Genomic DNA, 27,920 nt, shown 5'->3' with positions numbered 1-27,920 from the left:
GATCATTTGAAGAATTTTCCATACAATGAAAGACTATTGTGACCAGATGCTGCTTGAAGGTATCATAAAACAAATATCCAAACATCATATGCAGTACAGTGATTATCAGTACATTTCTACGGCTGATAAACAACTAAAAAGAAGTTTCGTAAAAAGCCGTCTGTTTTTATTTATGTTGCAGTTTTACAGTTTTTCGCTACAGTGTGTATCATCTCTCTCCTTATCTGAAATTCGTTTTCTTTCTCAGACACATGCAGACTCATACACATAAACGTTGGTATGCTGGCCTGAATTCCTCATTTCCTGTTTTGGGCGTGTATCTGATGCCTTGTTCTTCTGTCCAACACACATCAAACAGTCCTTCGCCTGAGAAAACAGAGAACATATCAAGGAATGGGATGAAATTGGGAAAGAACGAATGGAGAAAAAATGAAAGGGCAGAAAATTACAAAGTTTTGGGTTTTCTTTTCTTCTTGGAACTTAAATCTGTTGATTCCATGTAGGCCAAAATGACTCGTATTTTCTCACTCCTTCAGTGAACTGCTCTTTAGATTGCATCTGTTCACAGTGTATATATCTGCAAAAGGAGTCGTGAAATTGTGTTAAATTATCATCATCATTCTGCACATCTAACGCAGATCTACACATTTTGCTGCTGGGTTGAACTTCCTCACGGCTCTCGTTGCAGACAGCAAACCAATCACATTAAACCTTATACAGGGAGACAATTTATTTATTTAATTGAATTAAATAATGTACTTATTGTTATTCTGAATACTGTAGTCATATTCATACATTTAAATCATATCCTTAACCGAGGGCTTGTCCTGCTCACCCTGTCATTGCATGTGTTTTACTTCATCTGTTTTATTTATACCAATTATACATTTAGCCCGTTTTAATTCTGTTTAATGGGACCATGGTGCCAGTGGGTTGCTACTTCAATAAAGCTCACATCACGTGCACCCGTAACATTATACACCCATTTCTGTTTTGAACAAAACATCAAAGTGACCCCAGGTCCGTGACCTCAGTCTAACAATGATGAGGCTTATTTCAATGACATCATTCACCGTTAATGCACACATAATGTCCATGCGTGCGCTTCAGGGTGCCTTTAAAAGTCATACGTGGAAACTGTTTAAGAAGGAAAATTTGTTAATTGTAGACTTAAAGTTTAAGAGGGACATTAAAAGATTAGTTCAGCGAAAGAACGTCTCTTCTAATTTCCTCGTCCTCACGCCATGCAAATAATATGTTTCAATATTTTTGCAAAATTGACATGAAAACAAGCATGCATTGATAACTTACTCTCATTGGTTCTTAATTGTAGTCACTTGACTTTTTTTCCATGTTAAATCTGGATAGTAAATGTGACATCACTCAGGGTGATGGTCATCTAACTGTCAGTATTGTGTAATATGCCTGTAAGTCTCTCTTGACATGCCGGCTTAGAGTTTTAGGGGATTTCACTTTGTCCCTTGAGGGTAAATAGTCCGTTCTTGGTATTAAACAGCTTCACGGTCAATGTAAACACAAGCCCTTGGATAACATAAACACATCTCTCTCTCTCTCATGTGGTTATGTGCTACAGAGTGAAGACAGACTCTGTTCACAAGCAGGTATGTGTTCGGTAGCTTTTTCCACCGCATCATCACATCATTATTTCCATTCCATAATCACTCCTAAACATGCAAACAACTTCTGTCAGAGCACTTATGTAGATGTACTGCCCACTACAATCCTCCAAATCCCACAGAACAACAAAATAAAACTAGCTGGACCATCACTGCCACCATAGTTAAATCATGAAACAGGGGGAATGTCACGAATACCTGTCCTACCTAAATGCAGATTATTTATTGATCAACAGAATTTTTTCATCCTTCAGATTATGAGGGAAAATTGAGTACACTCTAAAAAACATGGCGCTATATAGCTCTAAAAGTGGTTCTTGGCTCGTAATCATAGGGGAACCACTTTAAGTGCATATAGAACCATATCTTGGTGTTTCAGAGGTTATTCAGCAGTTCTTTGGGATGACTGAGGTGCTATATAGCATCGCTAAAGAACCATAAAGGGGCAGGTTCTTTATATGGAAGTGGTGCTATATAGCACCCCAGTCGTCCCAAGGAACCTCTGAAGAACCAAGATATGGAGCTATATAGCACTTAAAGTGGTTCCACTATACAGTGGTTCCCCTGTATGGTTCTTCAGCGGTTCTATATAGCACCTCAGTCATACCACTAAAACACTAACACTAAAGTACACTAAAAGTGGTTCCCCTATATGAAGCCAAGAACCACTTTTAGTGCTATATAAAACCATTTTTTAGAGTGTAGCTACAGTAGCAAGTTAGAAAGGCTATATTTATTTAAAACTCATTCACATTCATTCACATTTCACATCAACCAGTAAATAGTGAATGAACAAGTGGTTTCAGACTCAAATTATACGCTTTAAAAAAAGTGGTGCTATATAGCACTAAAAGTGGTTCTTGGCTCATAATCATATGGGAACCACTTTAAGCGCTGTATAGAACCATATCTTGGTGCTTCAGAGGTTTTTTAGCAGTTCTTTGGGACGACTGAGGTGCTATATAGAACCGCTGAAGAACCATACAACACCGCTTCTGTATAAAGAACCTGTTAACTCAGCTCAACTCAACTTTATTTATATAGCGCTTTTTACAATTTTCATTGTTACAAAGCAGCTATACATAAGACATATTGACTATAAGCAAACCAATTAAAGTTGTACCTGCAAAAACAAGAAAAAGTTGAAAACACAGAAGACAGACATACTCACATACAAAACACTCCACACACACAATATGCACACGTACTAACACACAGACACACACACACACAAGGACGCGCACGCACACACACAGACACGCACGCACGCACACACACACGCTCAGTGAGAGCACACATTTAAGATAAAGGAGAGGAAGCACAGGTCAAATATAACAGACTATAAACTCCTATATGCAATATTAATTAAGTAAAACTTTAAAATTCTAAAGCAGCCCCCCGGCCAGGCAAATACTGCAAAAAACAGTATGCAAACGGTGGCGAGGAACCCAAAACTCTAATCGAGAAAAAAAACCTCAGGAGAACCCAGGCCCAACCAGGGGATTCCAGTTCACCTCTGGCAAAAGCTGCTGCCTCTGCACAAGCTCCAGAGAACTTGCACAACAAGGCTAAATAAAAATAAATAAACTTACTAATAAGGTAAATTATAGTTTAAGATTATCATTAATGATCTAATAGCATTTGAAATTTTGTGGCGAAGACATGTCAGGTGACCACGTCCTTCTTTATCCAGCTCTATCATCTCAGCTCTTGTCAGGTCTCTGCTCTACCCTCAGGTCTGGGCATGAACTGCATCCTGCTCGCTGTGGTAACCTTGGAACAATGAGACAAGACTGGCTGAGAGTAGAGTACTGTTCTGCACTCTTAGATGCAACAAGTACTTGTACATCAGTTGTGTTTTTCGTTCCGGTTGATCTAACTAATGCAGCCTAAACCCTCAGAGGATTTATATTATGGAAGAGTAGTGTATGCAAGATTAAAAAGATGCGTCTTTAGTCTAGATTTAAACTGACAGAGTGTGTCTGCCTCCCGGACAGTGCAGGGAAGACTATTCCAAAGTTTAGGCGCTATACATAGGAAAAGGATCTACCACCTGCACTTGATTTTGAAATTCTAGGTATTACCAACTGACAGGACGCCTGAGAGCGTAATGCACGTGAAGGACTGTAATACAAGAGGAGTTCATTCAAGTATTGAGGAGCTAAACCATGTAGGGCTTTATAGGTAATAAGCAAGATTTTAAAGTTAACGCCCCTGTATGGTTCTTCAGCAGTTCTATATAGCACCTCAGTCCAAAGAACCGCTCAAGATCCACTGAAGCACCAAAATATGGTTTTATATAGCGCTTAAAGTGGTTTCTATATAATTACGAGCCAAGAACCATGCTATATAGCACCATTTTTTAGAGTGTAGCTATAGTAGCAAGTTGGAAAGGCCGTATTTATTTAAACTCATTCACATTCATTCACATTTCACATCAACCAGTAAATAGTGAATGAACAAGTGGTTTCGGACTCAACATATACACTTTTAAAAAAGTGGTGCTATATAGCACTAAAAGTGGTTCTTGGCTCGTAATCATATGGGAACCACTTTAAATGCTATATAGAACCATATCTTGGTGCTTCAGAGGTTCTTTGGGATGTCTCAGGTGCTATACATCCGCTGAAGAACCATACAGCACCGCTTCCATATAAAGAACCTGTTAAGCCCCTGTATGGTTCTTCAACGGTTCTATATAGCACCTCAGTCATCCCAAAGAACCTCTGAAGAACCACTGAAGCACCAAAAGTGGTTCCCCAATGATTATGAGCCAAGAACAACTTTTAGTGCTATATAGAACCATTATTTAATTTTTTTGAGTGTACATGATTCCTCATATCCGGCAACACATACAACAATGGGCTACTTGTCACTTCCCTTAAAAACGAGGCATGGGGCATTTACAAATGATGTGTGCTGATCTGGGATCAGTGCATAGATCACGGGACCCATAAATCGTAATAATTTGCTTGCAAAAATAAGGGGGCTGTTTTCAAGCTCCTTTAGCAAATAATACGTGTTTCTTTATCTCAGCTTGTAAAGCATTTATTTAGCTGTGCAAAGATCATGAGTTCGGGAGCACACATACAGTTAAAACAATGTACACCCTGAATAAACTTTTATGAAAACATCTGTCATACGTGTAAATGCATAATATACGTGCTACGTGGTCTTTTTAACCAGATCAGATTTCATAATTAGCGAAATGACAGATTTACAAGATTTACTTTTATTCCTTTAGCAAACGCTAAATAAACATAAATTGTCTAAAGTGTTAATCTGGATCATCTAACATTTACATTTTTCTTCATCTTCGCTTTCTTTTGTTAACTCCTCCCGCTCTCTCTAAAAACACATGTGGTTATAATAAATGGCCCCTGACAGACCTCCAGTGGACCTCCTGCAGATAAACCCCCATCCCTCCTTCAGCCCCTAATTAATCCCAGAGGGACGAACAGAGAAGGAAAGAAAGAGGAAGACCATTATTTTTTGTTTATCATTAATCCTTCTTTCTAATACAGAAATATTAGATTTGAACATTTTATTCATTCTAAGGCAACTTGCTTTACACAGCTTTTGGGCAAAGTAGTAACTTAATATCGCACATCGTTTGACTTGTAGAAATAAACCAGTAAACAAACAATTGAGTTTAGAGTTTCCTTAACTACAGCTAAAATCTACCCGAAGATTATTTCGTTTAATTAAATTCTCACAACCAAAAATGTTCACGTTTATCAAATGAATTGGCATTTTGTTTGCTTATTTTAATTTGACTTAAAATCTTATTTAAATAATTTCCTCCCATGACCCTTCAGAAATCTTACAAGCAGATTTGGAGAATGCATATTATTGAAAAACCTAAAGAAATTCTTTCATAAATTTACTCTCCATCGTGCCATTCCAGATGTATATTACTTCCTTTCCAGCAGCTAAGCTAAGATTTTCATATAAATATGTCATCTATTAATGCGGACCCAGACACAAAGAATGGCATTATAGTTAATTTAATGATAGCAGCAGGTAAACGGAGATAATAACAGGTAAGAATGACAAGTCTATGGACTGGTAGGCTATAACTTTGAATGAGAATGCCCTTGAGCCTCATGATTCTGTCACGTCCTATAGTCATAGGTCTAAAAACTAAAAATCACATGAAAAACAACAAAGAACCACATACAAACCTTTGATATCATCACGTGATATCAAAATATGAGAATAGTCAATGCCGAAAGACAAGTGACTATTGTCAGGGAGTACAGCAAGTCAATGTGAAATGCAAGGTTGGAGCTGCAGACAGGGAACACATGTATGCACACGACCAGACCACGTCTTACAACGAGACCAGACCAGTTGGTGTGAGGTACAAGCTTTAATGGATTGACAAGGGAGAGTGATGGCATGTTCTTTGGAAAGTGAGTGCAGGTGGAATTCCATCAGGGATCATGGGAAATGTAGTGCACTGGTGATCTGTGATGGTGAGGGGGACAGACGGTTTCATCTTAACAACATAAACAAACGTTACTGCGCATGCGCACTTTTGTGACCACACCTTAACTTCCGGTACACATTCACAAACAATAGAGTGCCTGCAGATTATTTCTGATAAAAATCAAAAGAAACCGAGAAGAACCGTTACTTGGCTAAACTTGTCTCTCCAATATTTTGAATTTAGACTGCGATACCAAGCTCAACCACTAGATGTCAATGTACCATACGGTTTCTTTAAATTGCAACAATCGTTTATTCAATACAATTATTACATTGGAAAATAATCATATAAATGAATATGAACATAAATTAAATTAAATTAAATATAAATAGTTATATTATTAGACACTAGCCAAACACTAACAGTATCGGATTTTCACTACACTATTATCTGGGCAAAAGATTTCACAATCATGATATTGTTGCAATAATGCAGTCAGTCAAATTCATCTTCAATTTGTTCGTTTTATTTTTCCTGTTTTTTAGGCCAATGACTCACACTCAAAATACGAGTTTATATCCAATGTAGCTCTTAAGGCAAACTGTTAAACGAGTGCAAAACCGCAACTTACTATGTTGGAGTATGGGATAAAACAGTCGAAGATCGCAGAAATAAGCCCCGACAGTCAGGATCTTGTATCACACTGAAAGGGTTTATTTCGCGATAACAGCCGGCTGCTTGTACATTATCCCGCTTAATACACAGCAAATTGCCACATAAGAAAAAAATGAACATGAAATGAGAATTAGAAATATTTCATTAGCTCATTTTTACCGAATGAAGACCTTCTGCAAGGATTTGCAGTTTACTTTAGGTTTTAAGGTAAGAAACGACGTTCAAATGTCACGAACAAGCAATTTGGTTTAATCATTTGTAAATATGATGTCATGTGTCCACCAAATGCATAAATGTAAATGTATAATGTGTTATACATATATTAAAGACATATTTATATTTAATTTGTCAAAAAAACCTGTCAAAATGATTTGCTGCATCCGGGTTACCGTGTGTTATTAGTTTTTAGAGGTTGTTATCTGGGAATAACGAACTTGCAAATGTCGCGACAGGACAATCAGAATCAAGCATTCCAACAAGCCGTGTAATAAATAGTATAAATAACACAGCTTCCATATGTGTACAGTAATCAGTAATCACGGTTCTTGTCGAATACATAATTTGTGACACCCCTAACAGCAATAAAGAAGCCATCAATAATATGGCACAGAAACTGTAATGTTGTAAGGAAGGAATCGACACGATATTTTGAGAAATATTTTAGATCAAGCAGTATTGGGATACTGAGACAGTCGTGCGTCACACGGGTGATTGAGATTGCTGTAATTTACTGTACCATCCATTTGACAGTCAACACATACTGTACATTAAGGGTTAACAATGTGTGTCATGTAAAACGACAGTATTGTTGTGTGAACTATTCCTTTAAGCTTACTTTCAAATGTGATTGTGTTGTGTTAATTGTTTGTGTACTCTCTAACAACTACCACTGCTGTTGTCCATGTCCTGGAATGTCTGGCATTTAGTTTTCCATCTCTCTCTCTCTCTCTCTCTCTCTCTCTCTCTCTCTCTCTCTCTCTCTCTCTCTCTCTCTCTCTCTCTCTCTCTCTCTCTCTCTCTCTCTCTCTCTCTCTCTCTCTGTGTGTGTGTGTGTGTGTGTGTGTGTGTGTCTTTCCATCATTCCGTTTCTCAGTAGCCGCACATCTGAAATTCTCTCCATGAGTTTGTTTAAACTTTCTCAGGACTTTCTAATCCCCATACCGGGCATCACTTCACCCATGAGGATGCTGCTCTGTTTCTCCCACTGTTTTTTATTCCCCTGTCTGTGATCCACCCCCTCATTTTCTCCCACTCATGTCTGGTCTTCTGTTTTACCTCAGTCTTGCCATTCCTTTAATGCTATACCCGTCTTATGTCTAAACATACTGGATTGGGGTGGAATGAAACTTGTGGTGGTATTCCCCACAGTCCCCCACCTCTTTTTTGATGGTTTTGTGGCAAGCACAAACACTCACATTACACACCCCATAACAGCGATTATAACAGCCCATTTGCGACGATTTCTTTACACTTTTTAGACAATTGTTTGTCTCACACCAGCTGCGAGAGGTGGAATATTGCAGTGCCTGGCACATTTAGCCCCGTTGCCAGTGTTCACAGCCAAGCAGTTGGGGCGTGGGTGAGTGCTCAATCTGAGCCTTTTCCACCCGTCTCTGGCTGGGTTGCCGCCAACATTTAGGTAACATTCATGGATAAACTGCTGCATTCCCTGCCTCTGCCACACTGGAAAGCAGTGGGGAGGACAAACTTCACCAGTGAAGCTTGTGCCAGCTGTTGATGCACTTCCACGCCATTGCTACCAGGGACCTACCAGAGAGATGCCCCATACCCACTGTTGGAGTTGGGCACACTTTTAGAAAAAAAGGTTTAAAACTTTTTGCCACTGGGTTGGTACCCTACGGTTCTTTTTTTGTACCTTTACAAGTATACAAACACAACAAAACGTTGTACCTTTTTTGGGTACCTTCACTGTAACAAAAAAATAGTTGAGTCAACTTAAAAATACTAAGGCAACCTATCACAAGTACGTTTTTGAGTTAACTCAACAAACAGACTGAAGTCCACCCAACTTAAAAAAATATGTTTAAGTCATTAATTGTCAAAACATAGTCAAGTTTACCTAATGAACAGCAGAGCAAAATATTTTTTGTTGGCTGAACATAAATAGAGAATATAGATTTGTTATTTAAACATTTTACTGCAATTGTACGTGTTTTATTTCTTAGACAGACCAAAATTTGACCAAATGTATTGAGTGCTTTTAAACCAACTGGGCCGTTGTGTCATGCACTTATACCTCAACATTGAACACACAAATCTTAACCATGGTAACAATTAGGGGTGGAGCCGAACCCGAATACGGTATTCGGAAAGGCACAAATAGCGTGTTTTTTACTAATACTTATTTCGAACAAATACTTAAAAAAATATTTGTATTCGGGAACAAGAAAAACTTTATATCAAAAAGCTGCGTTTTCTCATGAGACCGCAGTGCATGCCGCATGAGTGAGTGAGTGAGTGACATTCAGGAGTCGGGGGGAGGGGGGTAAAAGAGGTGACTGACACAGGCTGCTCCACACAGCAACAGAGAAGGCTCGGCTGAGCGAAAAAAGACTTCACTGCGTGCATCACTATTTTTGTTGAATAGATTATTGTACCTTAAGTGGGTTCCGGAGGCAGTTTATAACTTTCGGGAAGCGGAGTTTGATCGGGAGATTATTCCATTACGCTGCATTATTGACGTCTGCAGTCGGGTGCTCTCATGTTCGCTCTGTTTACGTACACTATAACGTAAATTAGAAGTGTAACGCAAAAAAACTGGATTTTTACGCCTATTTTGAATTTTACTCGAATACAAATACAAATACTTTCCCCCCCTCAACAAATACAAATACAGATACAAATACCGGCTGCTTTGCACACCCTTAGTAACAATCAAAAACAATCATTCATTTAAAAACTCTAAACACAACAGATAACAGTAACAACGAGATTAAAGCATAAATTAAGCCAGCAAGAACTGAAACACTAATCTTTAAAAGAAAAACAAACAAGAAACACAGAATTGAACATGATTGCAAGGCATCTTGGGATCTTTCAAACTCTTTCTGAAAGTATTTTTTCTCAAACTTTCTGAAGTATTTTGGCCAAAAACTTAAGAATCTAAGTCCAGTCAACAAAAGAATCTTTGTTAGAAACATGTCTAGGTTAATTTGGTTTAGTATATGCAAAACAATCATTTGACTCCTTTAACTAAAAATTCTATGTTCAAGTTACTTATTTATCTTTGTAGGGAGAACATTTTGCAAGTTGGCTTTTTTACAGTGTTCAAAATGTTTTGTACCCCTAACTTTTACCTGGTACACAACCATTGTGTAAATAATCAAAGAATGCTGTACCCTTTTATAGGAGTGGTTCCTTGAATTATAAGCATAGTCATTTATTACACATTAGGCCTACAGAGTTCTGCGTAACAAGAACTGACCCACGCACATATGGAAGCGAAAGTAGAAATTTGAGATCGCGCAGGCAGACGGATTCATGCCCGAAACACAGGGGAGTGAAAGTTCACACGCACTTGTACCTTGCTCCTCCTGGAGCTGTTTCATAGGGCTGCTGATTCACTCTCGCCCTGTTTCTTCACAGTGGGGTGTCCTCTGTGAGTCAGCCAGACGTGGCTGGGAAATAACTTCTCATGTCTCTCTCAGAGACGAGTTTAAAGAGCTTCACACATCACCGACCATCATATTTGATACTGAATCCCAATATAATTTACGCCAATTTATTTAACAGGTCAAGGTATTAAGGTCAACATGAAAACATACTACAAAATGAAAAGGTGTGACAGTGGCCGTGTTTTATTTATTATTATAATATTGGCAAATATTAAGTCAGTTTATGTCCAAGTATATAAACGCAGGAGGAACTGCAACCATTTTATATGTAAAATTACCTATAGGCTGTACGTATGAGGTTTTAAAGTAGCCTAAGCTGTCAAGTAGAGCAGGCACTCCCTCTACAGGCCATACAGTAACATTGCAATTGACATTACAGACGCGTAGGGGTATTACTTCAAAAAAAGCAATTAAATACTAATTAATTATTACATCGACAACATTTTATTTAAATTAGGGTTACGTCGACTCAATAATTATGATGTCTAAAAAGTAATTACGATAAAACTCTATTCAAACATTACCTTTCTGTAACAACCTGCGTCACTTTCAATACAATTCTATTCATATACATTTCAACAAAATGAACTGCTTTCTAACGCATCTTGACCCAAACTTTAATTTCAGCATTGCTTTGTAGCCTACTATATTGTTGAAGTTCAATAATACACGTAACGTTCATAAGTAATGGTAAATAAATCACTGAAAATGTAGAAATATTTATTAAAAAATAAAATTCACGAAATGGACGAAAATACAGAATTGCACGAAATGGAAAGGAACAAAACGTGTTTAACGATGTTACGATAAATCGACACGTCTACAAAGCTATGCATGAATTGTTAAAACATTATGCATTTTATTAAACACGGTGTCGATATGGTAAAGCACGTGCTCTGTGCAGCTATAGACTAGAGACTGTTCTAGAGAGGTTATGCGAATACCGCTTTACGACCATCTGGCAGATTTTTCGACAGTGATGCGTGTACACACGGCAGAGTGATGGAATACGGCAGCGAGAAGATGGCGGAAGAGGAGCGGAGTGCCAGTGCAGAGAAACTCAAGGAGACGGCGAATAACTACTTTAAAGGTACAAATAGCACCCGTACCTACTGCAAATAATAGATCGGTTTAATATGTACAAGGTGGTGTTGTGCTGAATGAGTTTGGAGTTTTATGGAGTGCTGATGAGTGTAAGATGTGCCTGAATGAGCTGAACACATGATGAATCACACACATGGAATACTCATTGTAAGAACGTTATATTAGGAAATTACTTTTATCGCTGTATATGTGATCGGCTTTAATTGATCTAGAGAAGAGATCTGGTAATGGTTAATTTGATGCATTTATTAAATCCTGCTTAGACTTGATAGTAGTAACCTCAATGGTGTAAAATGCCGATTCTCTGTCATGGTTGTAAAAACGACCGAAAACTTTCTTGTGCAGCCGATCTAGGCACTCATATAGCTGGGAACTCGTTTTACGAGTATGCTAGCTAATAGGTTAACCTTGCTGTCACTCACTTATAGAGACGTGTATTCTGTCCAAACTGCTCATGGTATTTATTAACGTTAAATAATAACCCTATACAACAATGTTTGTCTTTTATGTTCATCTTCTACATATTCAAATGTTATAATTGCAGTTCCTTAAACGCAGGACCAAAAGTGCAAACATAATGAAATATGAGCTATATACTTCCCTCATTTTTAAAATGTACTTTTTATTTACTGTATAATTGTAATAGTTTACTGCAGTTACGTTATAGTGTTTTTACATTTCTGTATTTATTTTTTAAATGCACTTTTCACACTAATTTATACATTGATTAATATATATATATATTTATATTTAACTTCATATTTTTTAATTCACAATGTTTTATTTCCTCTGTTTCTTTTTGTTTTTAATATGTCGTCTTCACACCATTTATGATCATTATTTGATAATGATATTCATCCCTTTATTTATTTACATTTTTTAAATTATTTATTTAAGTTACCCAATATCTATGACACCTTAATACCCTACAGATTTCAAAACTAATACAATGTACCACTAATGGAGTGTTAACCTTCTAGATAAATAACACTTCTGAAATTTTAGTGGTCAATGAGTGTATAAGTGTGCTTAAAGAGATACATCACCCAAAAATGAAAATTCTGTCATCATTTACTCACCTTCGAGTTGTTCCAAATCTGTATAAATGTCTTTGATCTGATGAACACAGAGAAAGCTATTTGGAAGAATGCTTATAACCAAACAGATCTCACCCCCATTGACTCCCAAAGTGGGAAAAATTACTTTATCATTTTTTTTGTTCTGTTGAACACAAAAGAAGACATTTTGAAGAATGTAGGACAATAAAACAGTTCTTGGGCACTTTTGACCACCATTGTATTTTTTTCCTACTATGGGAGTCAATGGTAATTCTTCCAAATATCTTTCTGTGTTCATCAGAACAAAGTCCCATTAAACTCTTATTTAAGTCCTCATTAAATCAAAGGTTTTTTACCGTTTGGTGTGAATATGTAGATAGATAAATACAGCTGCAAACTACAGTTCTACAAAACATGGCAAAAATCCTATTTAGAAGTTATAAGCATTCAAAACCTCCAGTTGGGCTGTGATATTGGGAGGTTATTGTCTGATATGGGTCACACTTCCCTCTTTTAATGTAAGTTTAAGAGAAAATTGGCTAGTTCATTGAGTCTATTTAGAGTTCAACAATAACCTCATATTTTTTAGACGGCCTCGTTCAGGACATTAATGGGTCTTAATGGCATTTCATTTCAGATAAGGACTATGAGAACGCAATCAAGTATTACACAGAAGCACTGGAGTTAAACCCCACCAATGCCGTCTACTACAGTAACAGGAGTCTGGCCTACCTGCGCACTGAGTGCTATGGCTACGCACTGGCAGATGCCACTCGAGCCTTGGAGCTGGACAAGAATTATATCAAGGGCTACTATCGGCGCGCCACCTCCAACATGGCCCTCGGCAAGTTCAAGGCCGCGCTCAAGGATTACGAGACGGTAAGACTGGGCATTTGCTTTATTGTCGTGACCGTAATGTCGCAAGACAACAAATTAAGGTTCAGGTTTTCAACTTTAGAATGTCATTTTGAAATGGAAATGTTGTTTTGACAATGTTTTGCGTTAAATCAAGTGAAAGGTCATCTCTTTACTGTATGAGTCATTCAGCCGCTATTTTATAGCTGGGAGTATTTATATAGCTGAGAGGGGTTAGACAACACCCTGTCTTTGTTGTACACACTTATGAGATATCTAGACAAGTTCAAACAAATGCCTCAGATGGATGATGAATGCCTACATTTTGAAACCAAAATGAAAAAAGCTCTCCAGCCTCTTCCTTTCGTAATTTATTGTTCTTTGTGGACCTCTGAATTCAAGATTACACTGTTATAATACAGCTGAGCTTAGTTCCACTGCCAAATTAGTCTTGCATTACAAAATTTAATTGCAATGAGAATGTTTCAGTTTCTAAAAATGTTTTACATTAGGAGTAGTTCAGTTTAAAATTAAAATGTCATGATAATTGATAATTCACTCATCCACATGTCCAGGTGTTTATTTCTTATGTCGAAAACAAATTGAGGCTTATGAGGAAAGCTTTCAGTGTTACATTTACTCATTTAGCAGACGCTTTTATCCAAAGCGACTTACAAACATTTGTGTTCTTGTCCATATAATGCACTTAAACGGGGGGCAGAAAATTATCAAGAAATTTTCATTTCAAAGTGAAAACTATTCTTTAAAAACATTACATAAAAGTAAATTACTTCTATTTTTTGGCTTTACACGTATTGTAACGTGTTCAAAGCTTATAATTTCATTTTGGGTTTCAGGAAATGGAAGATCGGCACTGCAGCACCATACCTAAACTCTCGTGTCCTCCAGATGCTTGCGTTCTGACAATGAACGGCGGCCTGTGGATAAAAGCGTCTGCTAAATGATTAAAGGGATACTTCACCCAAAGATGAAAATTCATTTACTCACCTTCGAGTTGTTCCAAATCTGTATAAATGTCTTTGTTGTGATGAACACAGAGAAAGATATTTGGAAGAATGCTTATAACCAGACAGATTTTGCGCCCCATTGACTCCATAGCAGGAAAAAATACAATGGTAGTCAATGGTGCCCCAATTTGCTGTCATACATTCTTCAAAATGTCTTCTTTTGTGTTCAACAGAACAAAAAAATGATAAAGTAATTTTTCCTACTGTGGGAGTCAATGGGGGCGAGATCTGTTTGGTTATAAGCATTCTTCCAAATATCTTTCTCTGTGTTCATCAAAACAAAGAAATTTATACAGATTTGGAACAACTCGAAGGCGAGTAATTGATAACATGATTTTTATTTTTAGGTGAAGTATCCCTTTAACTGTAAACAGGCACAATGAACGTTATGATGCAAATCTCTGTCTGTGATTGTAAACCACAAAAGAGCTGGAGCATTGATGTAACGTAATCATTTTAAATGATTCAATGTTTGTTTACTCTACAGCCCTGCAGTTGGCACATTCTCCGCCTATAACGGGTTTTGTCTGTTCTTAATTTTTCCCTGTTTTTAACACTAACAGGTAGTGCGAGTGCGCCCCAATGACAAAGATGCCAAGATGAAGTACCAGGAATGTAATAAGATCGTCAAACAGAAGGCCTTTGAACGGGCCATCGCCAGCGACGAGCTCAAACGCTCCATAGTCGACTCCTTAGACATCGAGAGCATGAGTACGTTTCTTATTTTGTCATGTTTGTTAAGTGAGATTTCATCGTTTTTGGGGGAAATTCATAGTGGTTATGAGCTGTCCTACTAAAAATACTACTAATTATAAATACTAATACTAATAAATACTAATAATAGGGACAGCAGGAAATTGAATGATTTGATAGAGACAGTATATTGGGAGCTACAGAAATAAAAGTTTTTTATTGATTATTGGATGCTAAGAACAGTGTTATTTAAATATGTAAATTGCCTACAGTTTTGTAATTCATTAAGCTGTCCAAATTTGTTGCAACAATAAGAAATAACAAAAACAAAAAAATAATTCTTATTTTAGTTTGATTATCTGTATCATTTTTATTGTCAAAAAAAAGTTTAAGGTTTAAAAATAATGATTTTATAGAAATTCTTACTACTGTTGTTTAAAGGGATACTTCGCCCAAAAATGAAAATTCTGTTATCATTTACTTATGCCTGTATAAATGTCTTTGTTTTGCTGAACACAGGAAGAAATTTGGAAAAAATGTCGGATCTCGCCCCACATTGACTCCCATAGCAGGGAAAATGGGGGGCGAGATCTGACATTCTTGTAAATATCTTCCTGTGTGTTCAGCAAAACAAAGACATTTATACAGGTTTGGAACAATCTGAGGGTGAGTAAATGATGACAGAATTTTCATTTTTGGGTGAAGTATCCCTTTAAGGCTTAGAAGCTCATATGTTTTTTGATGCGGTGTTCTTTTTTCCAGCGATCGAGGACGATTATACTGGACCTAAACTTGAGGATGGGAAGGTTACGCTGGAATTCATGAAAGAATTGATGGCCTGGTTCAAAGACCAGAAGAAACTGCACAGAAAGTGTGCTTACCAGGTGAGTTCTTCTCAAATACACGGTCATGTTTACTAGAATAATTATTTTAGTCCATTATATTCTGAGCAGACGTTTTTGTCTTTCAGATCCTGGTTCAAGTGAAAGAGGTTTTATCCAAACTTCCAAGTCTTGTCGAAATAACATTAGAAGAGGTAAGAGAATGAAACAAGTTCTTCTTAGTTAAAGACCTCTCTATACAGCTTCGTTGGTGTTTTTATGAAAACATGTCTCTTGTTTTTAGACAGAGAAAATAACTATTTGTGGGGACACACATGGCCAGTACTATGATCTTTTAAATATCTTTGACTTGAATGGTTTACCATCTCCAACTAATCCTTATGTATCCTTTTACTCACTGCTTTATCGTGTAATAATCATGTTTATGGTCAAATTTAGGGTGCGTTCATATTTGTAGTTCGGTTCTTTTGGTCCGGACCAAAAAAGAAAAAAAAATGTAGTCCTGGTTCGCTTAGCATTCAGACTGGCGTTTTAACAGCGAACCTAACAGTGAACCTTACGTGTAAAGTCGCAACATACAATGCCGTGTTCTGGGTTATACATGCTCAGTGTATGTCTGCGCATATGAGGGTATTTTTAGCAAGCCGCTAACTCGCTAGCAGTCAAAACTGCTCCAGGAATTCCTCCGTTACATGCGCAAGCACAGATCTAATAAACACGCCTTTTATATTACCAAACCACTTGATTTTCGGGTCATCTATTGTTATCACTTCCTGTTTTTGGTTCGTTTCAAAGTGGACTTAGACCCATCTTTTCAGCGGTCTTGGTCCGCTTGTTTGGTGCGCACCGGTGTTCGGGTGGCAGCGTTCACACTTACACAAATAAACCGCACAAACAGAGCAATCGCACCAGAGTTCGTTTTAATCGAACCAAACATGGCATATGTGAACACACCCTTACTCTATGTACTTGTTCCTGGTTTCATTGCATGCATGGTTTAGCTAGCGAACGGTTAAACTGCTTTTGTATTGAACACAGTCCACTGAGATCTCGTAAATAAGCCTTGACTTTAGGGGTTAGCTGTTCAACGGTGACTTTGTGGACCGCGGCTCTTTCTCTTTAGAGGTCATTCTCACACTCTTTGGTTTCAAACTGCTTCATCCAGACCATTTTTACCTTCTTAGAGGTGAGAAGAAAACACCAAAGTTTCACTTTTTCGCGAAAGCGTTCCGGTTTTGTCATTTTACACGCACTGTGTTATGTAGGCAACCACGAGACTGATAACATGAATCAGATGTACGGGTTCGAGGGTGAGGTCAAAGCGAAGTATACCGCTCAGATGTTCCAGCTCTTCAGTGAGGTCTTCCAGTGGCTTCCGCTCGCTCAGTGCATCAATAGCAAAGTCCTGGTGAGACGCACAGACGGCACATTCACGACATTCGTTCTGCTGTCGACATTATAAAGCTCTGAAGTTCTGTTTCAGGTCATGCACGGAGGACTGTTTAGTGAAGATGGCGTGACTTTAGATGACATTAGAAAGATCGACAGAAACAGGCAGCCCCCAGATTCGGGTAAGAAGTGTTTCGTATTGGAAGACTATAAATTGCTATGTGGTTTCAGTGTTTGACCATTCATATATCATTTTGTAAAAACGTACCGGTATTGGCTATAATTGATACACAGAATGTTTACATTTTGTACCACCGCATATATAATCTTTGTTGCACAGGTCCAATGTGCGATCTCCTGTGGTCGGATCCTCAGCCGCAGGTCAGTTTCCTGTTCTCCACCTCCAGTAAACCCCAAGATGTAGAGTTACCTGTATTTCATGGCATTGATGACTCATAAAGTGACTCTAGGCTTTCTTCTTAGACACAATTGTCAAGAAAATCTGAATATGCTAAGAACACAAACAGTGTACTTTTTCAATTTTTTTAAGACATTGTGTGATTCAGGTTCGAAATAGTGAACCCTTCAAGAGAATAACAGGCATTCCCGAGAAAGATAAAATGATAGAATGGTCCAAAATTCAACCTCAACATTGTGTACGTTTTTAAAACGGCTGTTGATGCTAAAGTAGATCTACACATTAATCAAATCAAAGGTTTACGTTTTCAAACTCGCGCTGGAAATATCCAGAATACACTTTTTTAAACTCAGATTATGATAGTTGTGTCAGTAATCGTGGCTTTTTTTATGATTCATCTGTGCAGAAATCGGGTTTACAAACATTTGCTTACAAAAGTACATTACTGAGTTTATAGCACTCCTCCATTTATGTATATCATGGTTGTGTGTTTCCAGAACGGGCGATCCATCAGTAAGCGGGGCGTGAGCTGTCAGTTTGGGCCTGATGTCACTGAGCGCTTCCTGGAACAAAATAAACTGGAGGTCATAGTTCGCAGTCATGAGGTGAAAGGCGATGGTTATGAGGTCACTCACTCAGGGAAGTGCATCACCGTGTTCTCCGCGCCAAACTACTGGTACTAAACTCTTTTTGCATCGTTACATGTACACGTATACAAAGTAAACGTCATGCTGTCGTCTAAACGATATTTTATCATCAATCGTAGATTTAACACTAAAAATAAAATCGAGGACAATGACATTCATTGTAAAAAAAAATCTTGAACCATGTTGATCCAAAACATGTACTTTAGTCACATTAAACATTGTAATTAATCACATTGTTAAGTTTACATTTACGTCATGCATTTGACAGACCTTTAGTTTTGCTGCCTGCGTTCAGTGTGTTTGGGGACAGTGACACTTAAGTGGAGCTGCTCCGTTGACCGATAATGCTGTATTATTATAATTACCTGCTTGAATCGATTTGATGAATTGAATGGCAGGAAAATCTTATTTTTATAATGTATGTACTGCTCAGCTTGCATGATTACTTGGTTTAATTTTTAACATTATATTTTGGTAATTGTTCACTGTGTATTAAGACATAACAGCCCGTATTTTTAATTTACACAGATATTTATAAACGGCCATATTTAACTAAATCTATTTGCACAGCCTGCGAAAGTATGGGAAATGCCACGAACATGAACATTTTTGAGTGATGTCAGAAATAGTTCAATTGGAGCTTTGGAAACACAGTTGGAAAGAACTGAGTGTCTTTGAACCAGTGAAGGACTTTTATATGTTATGGATTATAGTTAATATAACTGGTTATTTCAGTTTTTAATACTAGGAGAAGACCCTCCAACTTGTCCTCAGTGTCCAAGCCCTCTATCCTTCAAGCATGTTTTATTAGATTGTGCTGGTTTTAACCCTGTGAGAAAATGTTTTTATACAGTTAACTCATTTGAAGAGGTTTTTAATAGCCTTACATCAAATACAGTTTAAACGTTTTTCAAAAAATAAAACCTGATACAATGTCGACCAAATTCGTCTCGCCATGGAAGCTGGCATGGCGTTAAGAAAACAAACAAACATACTGGCCCGATTGCTTTATATGTGCTTCGTTTGTGTCCTTAGTGACCAGATGGGTAATAAAGGAGCTTACATTCACCTCAGGGGATCAGACCTTAAGCCAGAGTTTCATCAGTTTACTGCTGTGGTCAGTAGAGTTCATATTTTATGGATATTTTCTTCTTTGTATAGTTTCTATACTGTATTTCTCTGCTGTTTTTATATACTGTATGTCTGTTTGTGCTAAATTGCTTTTTATTTGCCGAACTACATTTATTTATTTTTTTTCAAAAGAGACAATGTACATACACATCCATGGATGTAAATGCACCCAAAATTAGCCAGAGGCTAGTTTTCATTTGTAGTCTCTTTGCCAGATATTATTGGACGAGAAACTAGATGAGAAATACTACAATTACTAATAAATACAACCATCTAAAAATAAAACAAATTAAATATATATGCATTATAACAAAAATATACAATATTAAAAAAAGCCACTTTAGTGTTCACATTTGTGATTATACAGAAGCCATTTCTTAAAATTATACCTAAACAAGTAAAATGACTTATACTCTCTGATGGATTGGGGTATAACATTCCACTGATGTGATGCTCTAAAAGAAAAAACAGCTTTTTGTAATGTGGAAATTGTAATGGTCAATCATTTATTGAATGAAAATAAAAAAAATGTGTATTGAAGAAAAGTTAATATGGTTTTATATACAGTATACTGTCAATTATAGTTTGTGGATAGAAAATAGGAATCGGCAAAAATCGGAATCAGCAGGTTTCACTTGTAATAAAATCGGAATCGGCAAAGAAAATTGCGATCGGTGCATCTCTATACTGGATATGTATTGTTGTAACACAGAGAATATTAGACCATGAACGACATGTAGCAGTTCATTCAGTCTCATTTTGACTCAATTGACTCGTTCGTTCAGTGAAGGGCGTGTTCATTCAGTACATTCAGAGCCGGCCCTCCCTATAAGCGAACTAAGCGGCTGCTTAGGGCCTCGTCGCCACTAGGGGCCCCCAAGATCACACGAAATTACAGCTTTTTTTGTGATATATTCACGACACACATCCATTTTCTCACGTAGGGCCGTGCCCACTATTTTTTCTGAGGTGTGTGTCAAAATTTGTGAAATTACTGACTAAACGCAACATTGCAATATCAAAATAAGTGAGGTGGCCAATCAAATGAAAGGAGGCGGGAATTACTGGTTACAATGCCGAGCAGTGACCAATCAAATTAAAGAAGACTGAGCTACTGTCACGTCTTTAGCTGTTCAGCAAGACGCTTCAGTTTTCAAGTTAAAAGAGTGCTTTGCAACACACGACAGTGACTAAAACATTAACTATTTGACAACTGTTTAGTGTTTAACGATAGAAATGTTGAACATCTGACAGTATTCGTTGATGCAAACAACAAAATGCTGATTTAGATAAAAAATATGTAATTTACGTGATTCGTGTAATTTATAATTATCTGTTAATTTAGCGTTTTATTTGGGATAAGGTTGAGAATAATTGTGTGCATATTGTAAATTAATTTAATGGTTATCAACCATTAATAAACTAAATAAAAAAATAAAAAGGGGATTAAATCATCGTCAAGGGCTGTGTGGCTTTAAAGGGGTGTTTTATAGGTTGTGGTTAAAATAAAATGAAGATTAAAATGATTTTTAAAATAGAATCTTTGCAAATAGTTAAATGCATTGAACAATAAATTCCAGAAGTTTTGTATGTTATGTGCTCGAAATTTAAAGGGACAGTTCACCTAAAATTGAAAGTCATGAAATTATCAAATGTTTTGACAATCACAATACACCTTGCATGGTTTATGTGTTTTTGTTTTTATGACATTCCTACATCCCAAACACAGCTACAACTAATAGAATTGGGTGTGCAAGGTTTAAAGTGTGCGTGCAAATAATCAAACATTGACAATACTCGATTGTATTGGGGTCACAGTGGGACCCCCAAATAAAATTCTGCTTAGGGCCCCGTAAAGGCTTGGGCCGGCCCTGAGTACATTCAACCAATGAAACGCTCTGACAGAGCGTTTCTTCTCACCTCTTTGAAGCTGCGCTGTCGAAGAACGAATAGAGTTAAACAGATCGTAAAATATCCCCATCTCTCTACGATGCGCATCGTAACATTTTTGCATCGCGAAATATCGTAATACGAAGTATCGTTACACCCCTAGTGTCAAATGCTTTCTGCAGATCAAGAAATACTGCACCGACCACTTTATCCATTAGTGCCTTTACCTTTTCTATAAAATAACAAGTGGCAGTTTCTGTTGAATGATTTACCCTAAAACCAAATTTCATTGGGTGCAACCAAATTGGCCAACAGCTTTTCAAAAACCTTAGACATTATTGGTAAAACACTAATGGGTCTATAATTCCAAGTTAGATTAGGGTCACCTCCTTTAAATTGCAGGCTTCCAAGAGCTAGGGAATATCCCTTGTCCTGTTGAAGTATTAATAACATGCGTTAATGGTTTAACAATTGGACAACTCATTTCTTTTAATAAAAGGGTGTCTAGACCATAAATATCCTTAGCTTTAGAGGATTTAAGATACATAACTACTCTTTCAACCTCTAGCTGTGTTACTGGCCTTAATGTCAGGGCAGTCTCACTACTATTAATAATTGTGCAGATAGAAGGTTGTTGTAATCTAAAACTGTGGGCTATTTCATCCACTGAATCGGCAAAATAATGATTAAGGGCTTGCGCCACTTCGTTAGGATTCTGAATTCTTGTATTATTAATTTTTAATTCAATTGGCCGTATACTATCATTACTTTGACCTGTCCATTTTTTAATCTGATTCCATATTATTTTTGAGTTGCCACTAGAATTCTCAATAATCGTAATCAAATTATTTGCCTTAGCATTCCGTAATTCTTTTACAACTTTAGAGCAGTGTCCCGTTCCTTCATTAATTTCTTGATATTATCATTCACCCAAGGAAGGGACTGTTTCTTGTTCCTACATTTCATCTTAATTGAAAAATCATTAATTGTAATTTTTCTGAGAGATTTTGACAAATTCTTTCCGAATTTACATTTGTAAGTCATCCCAGTTTATATTTTGTACGGCTACTTTGACATCCTCCCGCTTGTTTTTTGGAATTCCAAAGAATTCCTTCTTACTGGTGTGTGTATTAAATCGCTTGCTAGATAATTTTCTGGATATAAGCACCATGTTGTGATCTGACAACCCTGTTATCATATTAAACGATTTCATTATTCTTTCTGGTCTATTAGTAAATATCAGATCAATTTGGGTACTTGAGCTATTTGTTAGTCGCTTTGGTCCTTTAATCATCTGAACCAAATTAAAACCGTCAGCAATTTGCTTAAGCTTTTTCCTTACAGATTTTCACTGAATATATTGGGCAGGCAGTTTAATCTGCCAGTTATTTAAATGTTTTTTTGTGAGTGTATAAAGTGTTTAGTTTTTTAAATGTTCAGCCATTTTTTAAACTTATTGCATATCTTAAAGACGGTTTCATCTTAACAACATAAACAAACGTTACTGCGCATGCGCACTTTTGTGACCCCAACTGAACTTCCGGTACACATTCACAAACAATAGAGTGTCTGTAGATTATTTCTGATAACAATCAAAAGAAACCGAGAAGAACCGTTACTTGGCTAAACTTGTCTCTCCAATATTTTTTATTTAGACTGCGATACCAAGCTCAACCACTAGATGTCAATGTACCATATGGTTTCTTTAAATGCGACCGAACTACAGGACCCATTCAACAAATTGTTTATTTAATAAAATGAACATAAAACAAAATTCAACAAATCATTTATTTAATACAAATTTTTTACAGTAAAATAATCAAATAAATTAATATTAACATAACTAAAATATAAATAGTTATTAGACACTAGCCAAACACAAACTGGAAGTTAACTGGGGGTCAGGCACGCATTCAATATGTATTGCAAACTTGTTGGTATCCTTTGTTTTGCAGTGTTACTTGGCTACAATAAAAATATATCATTGTAATAAAAAAAGATTTTTTTCTCTTTCTCTCCTCAGCCTCATCCAAATGTCAAGCCGATGGCATATGCCAACTCTCTCATGCAGATGGGGATGATGTAGGATGATGAAGCCTTTGGTGCTCATTTTATCCCAAATTAGCTGCTCCGGTCTCAAGTCCACACCCGTTCCTCCAGATCCACTGTCACATTCTTCTTCTTATGTTTCGAACAAACTGTTTATTCCTAGTGTACACACACATACAATTTTACAGTGTTCATTATACCTGTGCTTTCAGCTGTTGATTTGGGTAGAAATCAACAATTGGTGATGCCTTGACATAAAAAAAGATCATTGTTGCGTTAAACAAGCCCCCCACCCATCATTAATGGGTTAATTTATATAGAGCTGCTTAGTTTCGAAATATCACAATTAATTAAAGGGATACTTCAACCAAAAATGAAAATTCTGTCGTCATTTACTAACCTTCCAGTTGTTCCAAATCTGTATAAATTTCTACAGTATGTTATGATGAACACAGAGAAAGTTATTTGGAAGTATTTTTATAACCAGACAGATTTCGCAGCAGGAAAAAATACAATGGGAGTCAATGGTGCCCCAGAACTGTTTGCTGTCATACATTCTTCAAAATATCTTCTTTTTGTGTTCAACGGATTTTTTATTTTTTCACACTATGGGAGTCAATGGGGGGCAAAATCTGTTTGGTTATAAGCATTCTTCCAAATATCTTTCTCTGTGTTTATCAGAACAAATACATTTATACAGATTTGGAACAACTCGAAGGTGAGTAAATGATGACAGAATTTTCATTTTGTTTGAACTATCCCTTTAAGCAGGAGCTTGTACCAAAGAATGAGCAGGAACACATGATGCATCACAAAGTAAGTGTGTTAGTTAGACCACAACTGGAGACTTGCGCAAGGGTGTTCTACATAAAGCCTTTATTTTAAACTTCAGGCGCCTGTGTACAAATGCAGTATGAATACTCTTTTATGTCCAATTCTGGGAGGACGAACAGTGTGGTACTGTAGCAGTGAACTATGCGACACATATCAAAAACATGAAAAAGCCAGTTTTCTTATGTTAATAAAAGCCAGATTTCATAAAAAAAATCCATCAATAACACCATCTTAAGCATCTTGTTTTTTTTATGTGGCCCGCAACAAATGTACAAACTTTAGGGACTGTATGACTCCAGTAGCTGACTACGTACTTTTTCGACTCTTTCTCTTTCAGCATGGGGAAAGTGCAGTATTGTAAAGCTAAGTAGCGGTTTGGTGTTTTTTATTTTGTAGGCAACCACTATATGTTTGTCTAGCAGCTCCTGTACACTTTGTGTGGACTAAATAAAACAGCAGAAACCTACCTTCCTCTCTTTAAGCGCACAGCAGCCAATACCCTTGACTTTTTAGAGGATATTACGTACACCAACGTTTATGTATATATTTAAATATATACTGTATCATTGGAATTTCTGTGTACATGTTTGGAAAAAAGATGTTATTAAATAAAAAAAATGCTGGTCCAATAATCGTGAATGTGGGTAGGATTTCATTTTGTTAATTGAAATGAGGACTGGATGGGAAATCTCAATAATGCACAATAGTCATCACGTCTGACTGATTGTTATAAATAAAATGTTTGAACTGCTATTGTGACTATTTTACCAGAATCGGGTTATTTTCTAAATTTCACTATCCCAGATATTATGGTTAACAAATGGGTCATGTTAACATTGCCAATGGTTTTGCAGTTTAGTTTACTATATTAGTATATTAATATATTATATTGGATGGCATTTAAACTAGTAAAAAGTACTTGCTATACTCAACATAACTCATTTACATAACTCAGTATCTCATACTGTATGTATTATCTGAGCAAATTCACAATATAAGATTATTATATTAAATTATGGCATAATTAGTAAATGTATTATACTTACCAGTCAGTCTGCGGTCTACTATCAACATATTAACTCATTTACATGTCTATTCATTTACTGTCTAACACCTGTCATTTATCCATCTACCAAACTATCTTCCAACCCTTCTATCTACCTCGCCTATCTACCAAACTATCCACCAATCTACCTATCCGTCTACCCACCTATCCATCTCAGTTTATCTATCAATCTGCCTACCCACCTGTCTATTACCCACCCAACCCATCCTATACCTAAAGAACCTTTGTCTGAATGGTTCTTTGTGAACCAAAAATGGTTCTTCTATGGCATCGCTGTGGAGAACCTTTTAAGCACCTTCATTTTTAAGAGTGTAAGCACTCTGGTTGCTGCATTTTCAACCAGTTGGAGATCCACTCAACAATGAATTACAATAATCTATTTGTGAGGTCATAAATGCATTATTCCGTTTCTCCGCATGACTGGCTGCAGTTTAGAGATGTTTCTAAGATGAAAAATTGCTCTACGACACACATAAAGTATAAAGAAGGTATAAAGAGAAATAAAGTCAAAGAAGTGATGAAGAATATTCTTTAAAAATGAATGTGTATTATTTCACTAGTCATTTAGTTAGGTATGAAAGGTATAACTGCAGGCCTATAGGTTACACAAAGATTATAGAAACCAGCAAGCTTCTTGAAAACATTAGAGTTAAAATAACAACAGTTCTTGAAACTTATTGATATTAAGTTCTGCTAAATATATGAAGTTATTGGGTTCACAAAACATTTTTATAAAGTGAACCTAACTTTTTTAAGGCATAAAGTTAAATTAATTTATTAACCTCTTTATAATGTGAGTAAGTTTCCAAACGACAGTTTCACAGTAGCTTACTCAATGCTGGTAGCGATCGCCTGATTTCACAAACACTGAAAAATGAATTTAATAGACATGGAATTAAATAGATGTTTTGGGAATGCGTTACAGAATACAGCTCAAATAGAACATCTGTATTTTATACAAGCATTGTGTGATGGTCATACATAAACACGTGAGAAAAGAAAGCACAGGCATGCAAGATTTGAACAATAAAAGCAGTACATTTCATTATACAATATATATATATTTGCATTTGTTGAGGTTTGTTTATTGTTTACTGAGAGATAAAATATGAGTTTCATATTAACATGGAAGTCAAGTAATGTGCATTCAGTTTAACGATCAAGCAATGGTATATTTAGGTCGTTGTATTTGTCAATGGCAATGCATAGTCATAACCACTAGATGGCACAAGGCTTTTCTCATAATATGCCCGGAAAGGTAATTCTCAAACTGAATACAATCAGGTGTTCCAGAAAGCTGCGTAATAATTACAAAGGACCTTTGATGTCCAATCTGATACAAATGACGCCTCTACGTCAAATGAACTCAGGGGCCCTTACAACACCAGTGCCATTGGTCAGGATGCTTCATGTTTTATTTACACCCCAGTGCTTCCCTACAACAGCTTTCTGTTGACACACACTCCACCCCCTCATTGATGCTCATTATAAGATGCAAACCTTAACCAGATGCTCCCTGGAAAGAAACGTCCAGACAGATACATTTGAGGAGAGACCTTTGAGTAATTGATTAAAAAATCATTTTCATTAGCATTCTAAGTACTTGCATGTAGCGTTTTATTAAACATTTTGATCAATAAAACTTTTGACAAGAGTGTTGAAACGACAAGAAAAGGCAACATTTTATATAACTAATGGGCTAAGCAGGAAATAATTCGATACAATTTTAATATTTTAAATCCTGAATACATTCATTTATATATATTTTATATGAATAATTACACTGTGTGGTAGATACTGTACATCTATCTCTGATATCGTGTTTGATCCATATTACCATTTTCACCTTATTACTTTACTTTGCCATGGTTTAACTATAATAACCATAGCTTATTTTGACTTATTTATACTGTTGAACTTAGGCCAGCCAATGTACAAGGACAGTACATGTCTGACTTTTAGCCTCCTTTGCACTCACATCATATTAAAGTCCCCGTGAACCGCAAGTTGCGATCGTTTTTACTTCCGTATTCTGACACATTTCCGAGTGAAAAGGAATTTCAAAGGAGTGAGCGTTTTCTCTGCGAATTGATTGGATGTATAAAAACAGCTGTTACATTGATTTTGAAATGAAACTGGCAGCAGACTGACAGTTGAAGGGGAGGAGCTAACGGATGCTCCGGCCAAGCCGTCTAATTTACGTCATTTCAGGACGGAAGTGCAGATTTTTCCGATTTTAACTGAAGATTATGAGGGCACATGAATTTTAAAAAGACAATGACTCACATTGATAAGCTATTTATTATTAACGTTGCAATATTTCATGAAAAAATAAGAATTGTCATTTTTAATTTCACTTGGACTTTAAATACGTTCTAAAGTCCACCCATCTTTAGTACCTCCCCTTAAAAAGGTATAAAATATCTACCAGGATTTAACATTTACTGTTTACATTTGTGAGCCCGTCTGTGTGAAATCAAGGCTATAGCGTAGATTAGATAAGAAACATCAGTTTGATTTACATTACATCATTTACA

General features: G+C 36.6%; 1 protein-coding gene across 1 annotated transcript; it reads left to right on the top strand.

Moving 5' to 3' along the window:
- Window positions 1–11,360: 11,360 nt before the first annotated feature.
- On the top strand, window positions 11,361–25,063 carry ppp5c (protein phosphatase 5, catalytic subunit). The gene is made up of 13 exons (XM_057351647.1): window positions 11,361–11,469; window positions 13,179–13,420; window positions 14,988–15,135; window positions 15,880–16,001; window positions 16,088–16,153; window positions 16,243–16,341; window positions 17,040–17,145; window positions 17,225–17,367; window positions 17,443–17,530; window positions 17,689–17,729; window positions 18,264–18,442; window positions 19,449–19,530; window positions 23,458–25,063. The coding sequence occupies exons 1-13, from the start codon at window positions 11,382–11,384 to the stop codon at window positions 23,518–23,520; spliced, it is 1,467 nt and encodes a 488-aa protein (XP_057207630.1). The 5' UTR covers window positions 11,361–11,381; the 3' UTR covers window positions 23,521–25,063.
- Window positions 25,064–27,920: the final 2,857 nt, after the last annotated feature.

The sequence above is a fragment of the Triplophysa rosa genome, linkage group LG14 (assembly GCF_024868665.1).
Source record: "Triplophysa rosa linkage group LG14, Trosa_1v2, whole genome shotgun sequence".
Taxonomy (NCBI): domain Eukaryota; kingdom Metazoa; phylum Chordata; class Actinopteri; order Cypriniformes; family Nemacheilidae; genus Triplophysa; species Triplophysa rosa.
This window is presented reverse-complemented; position numbering and strand designations above follow the sequence as displayed.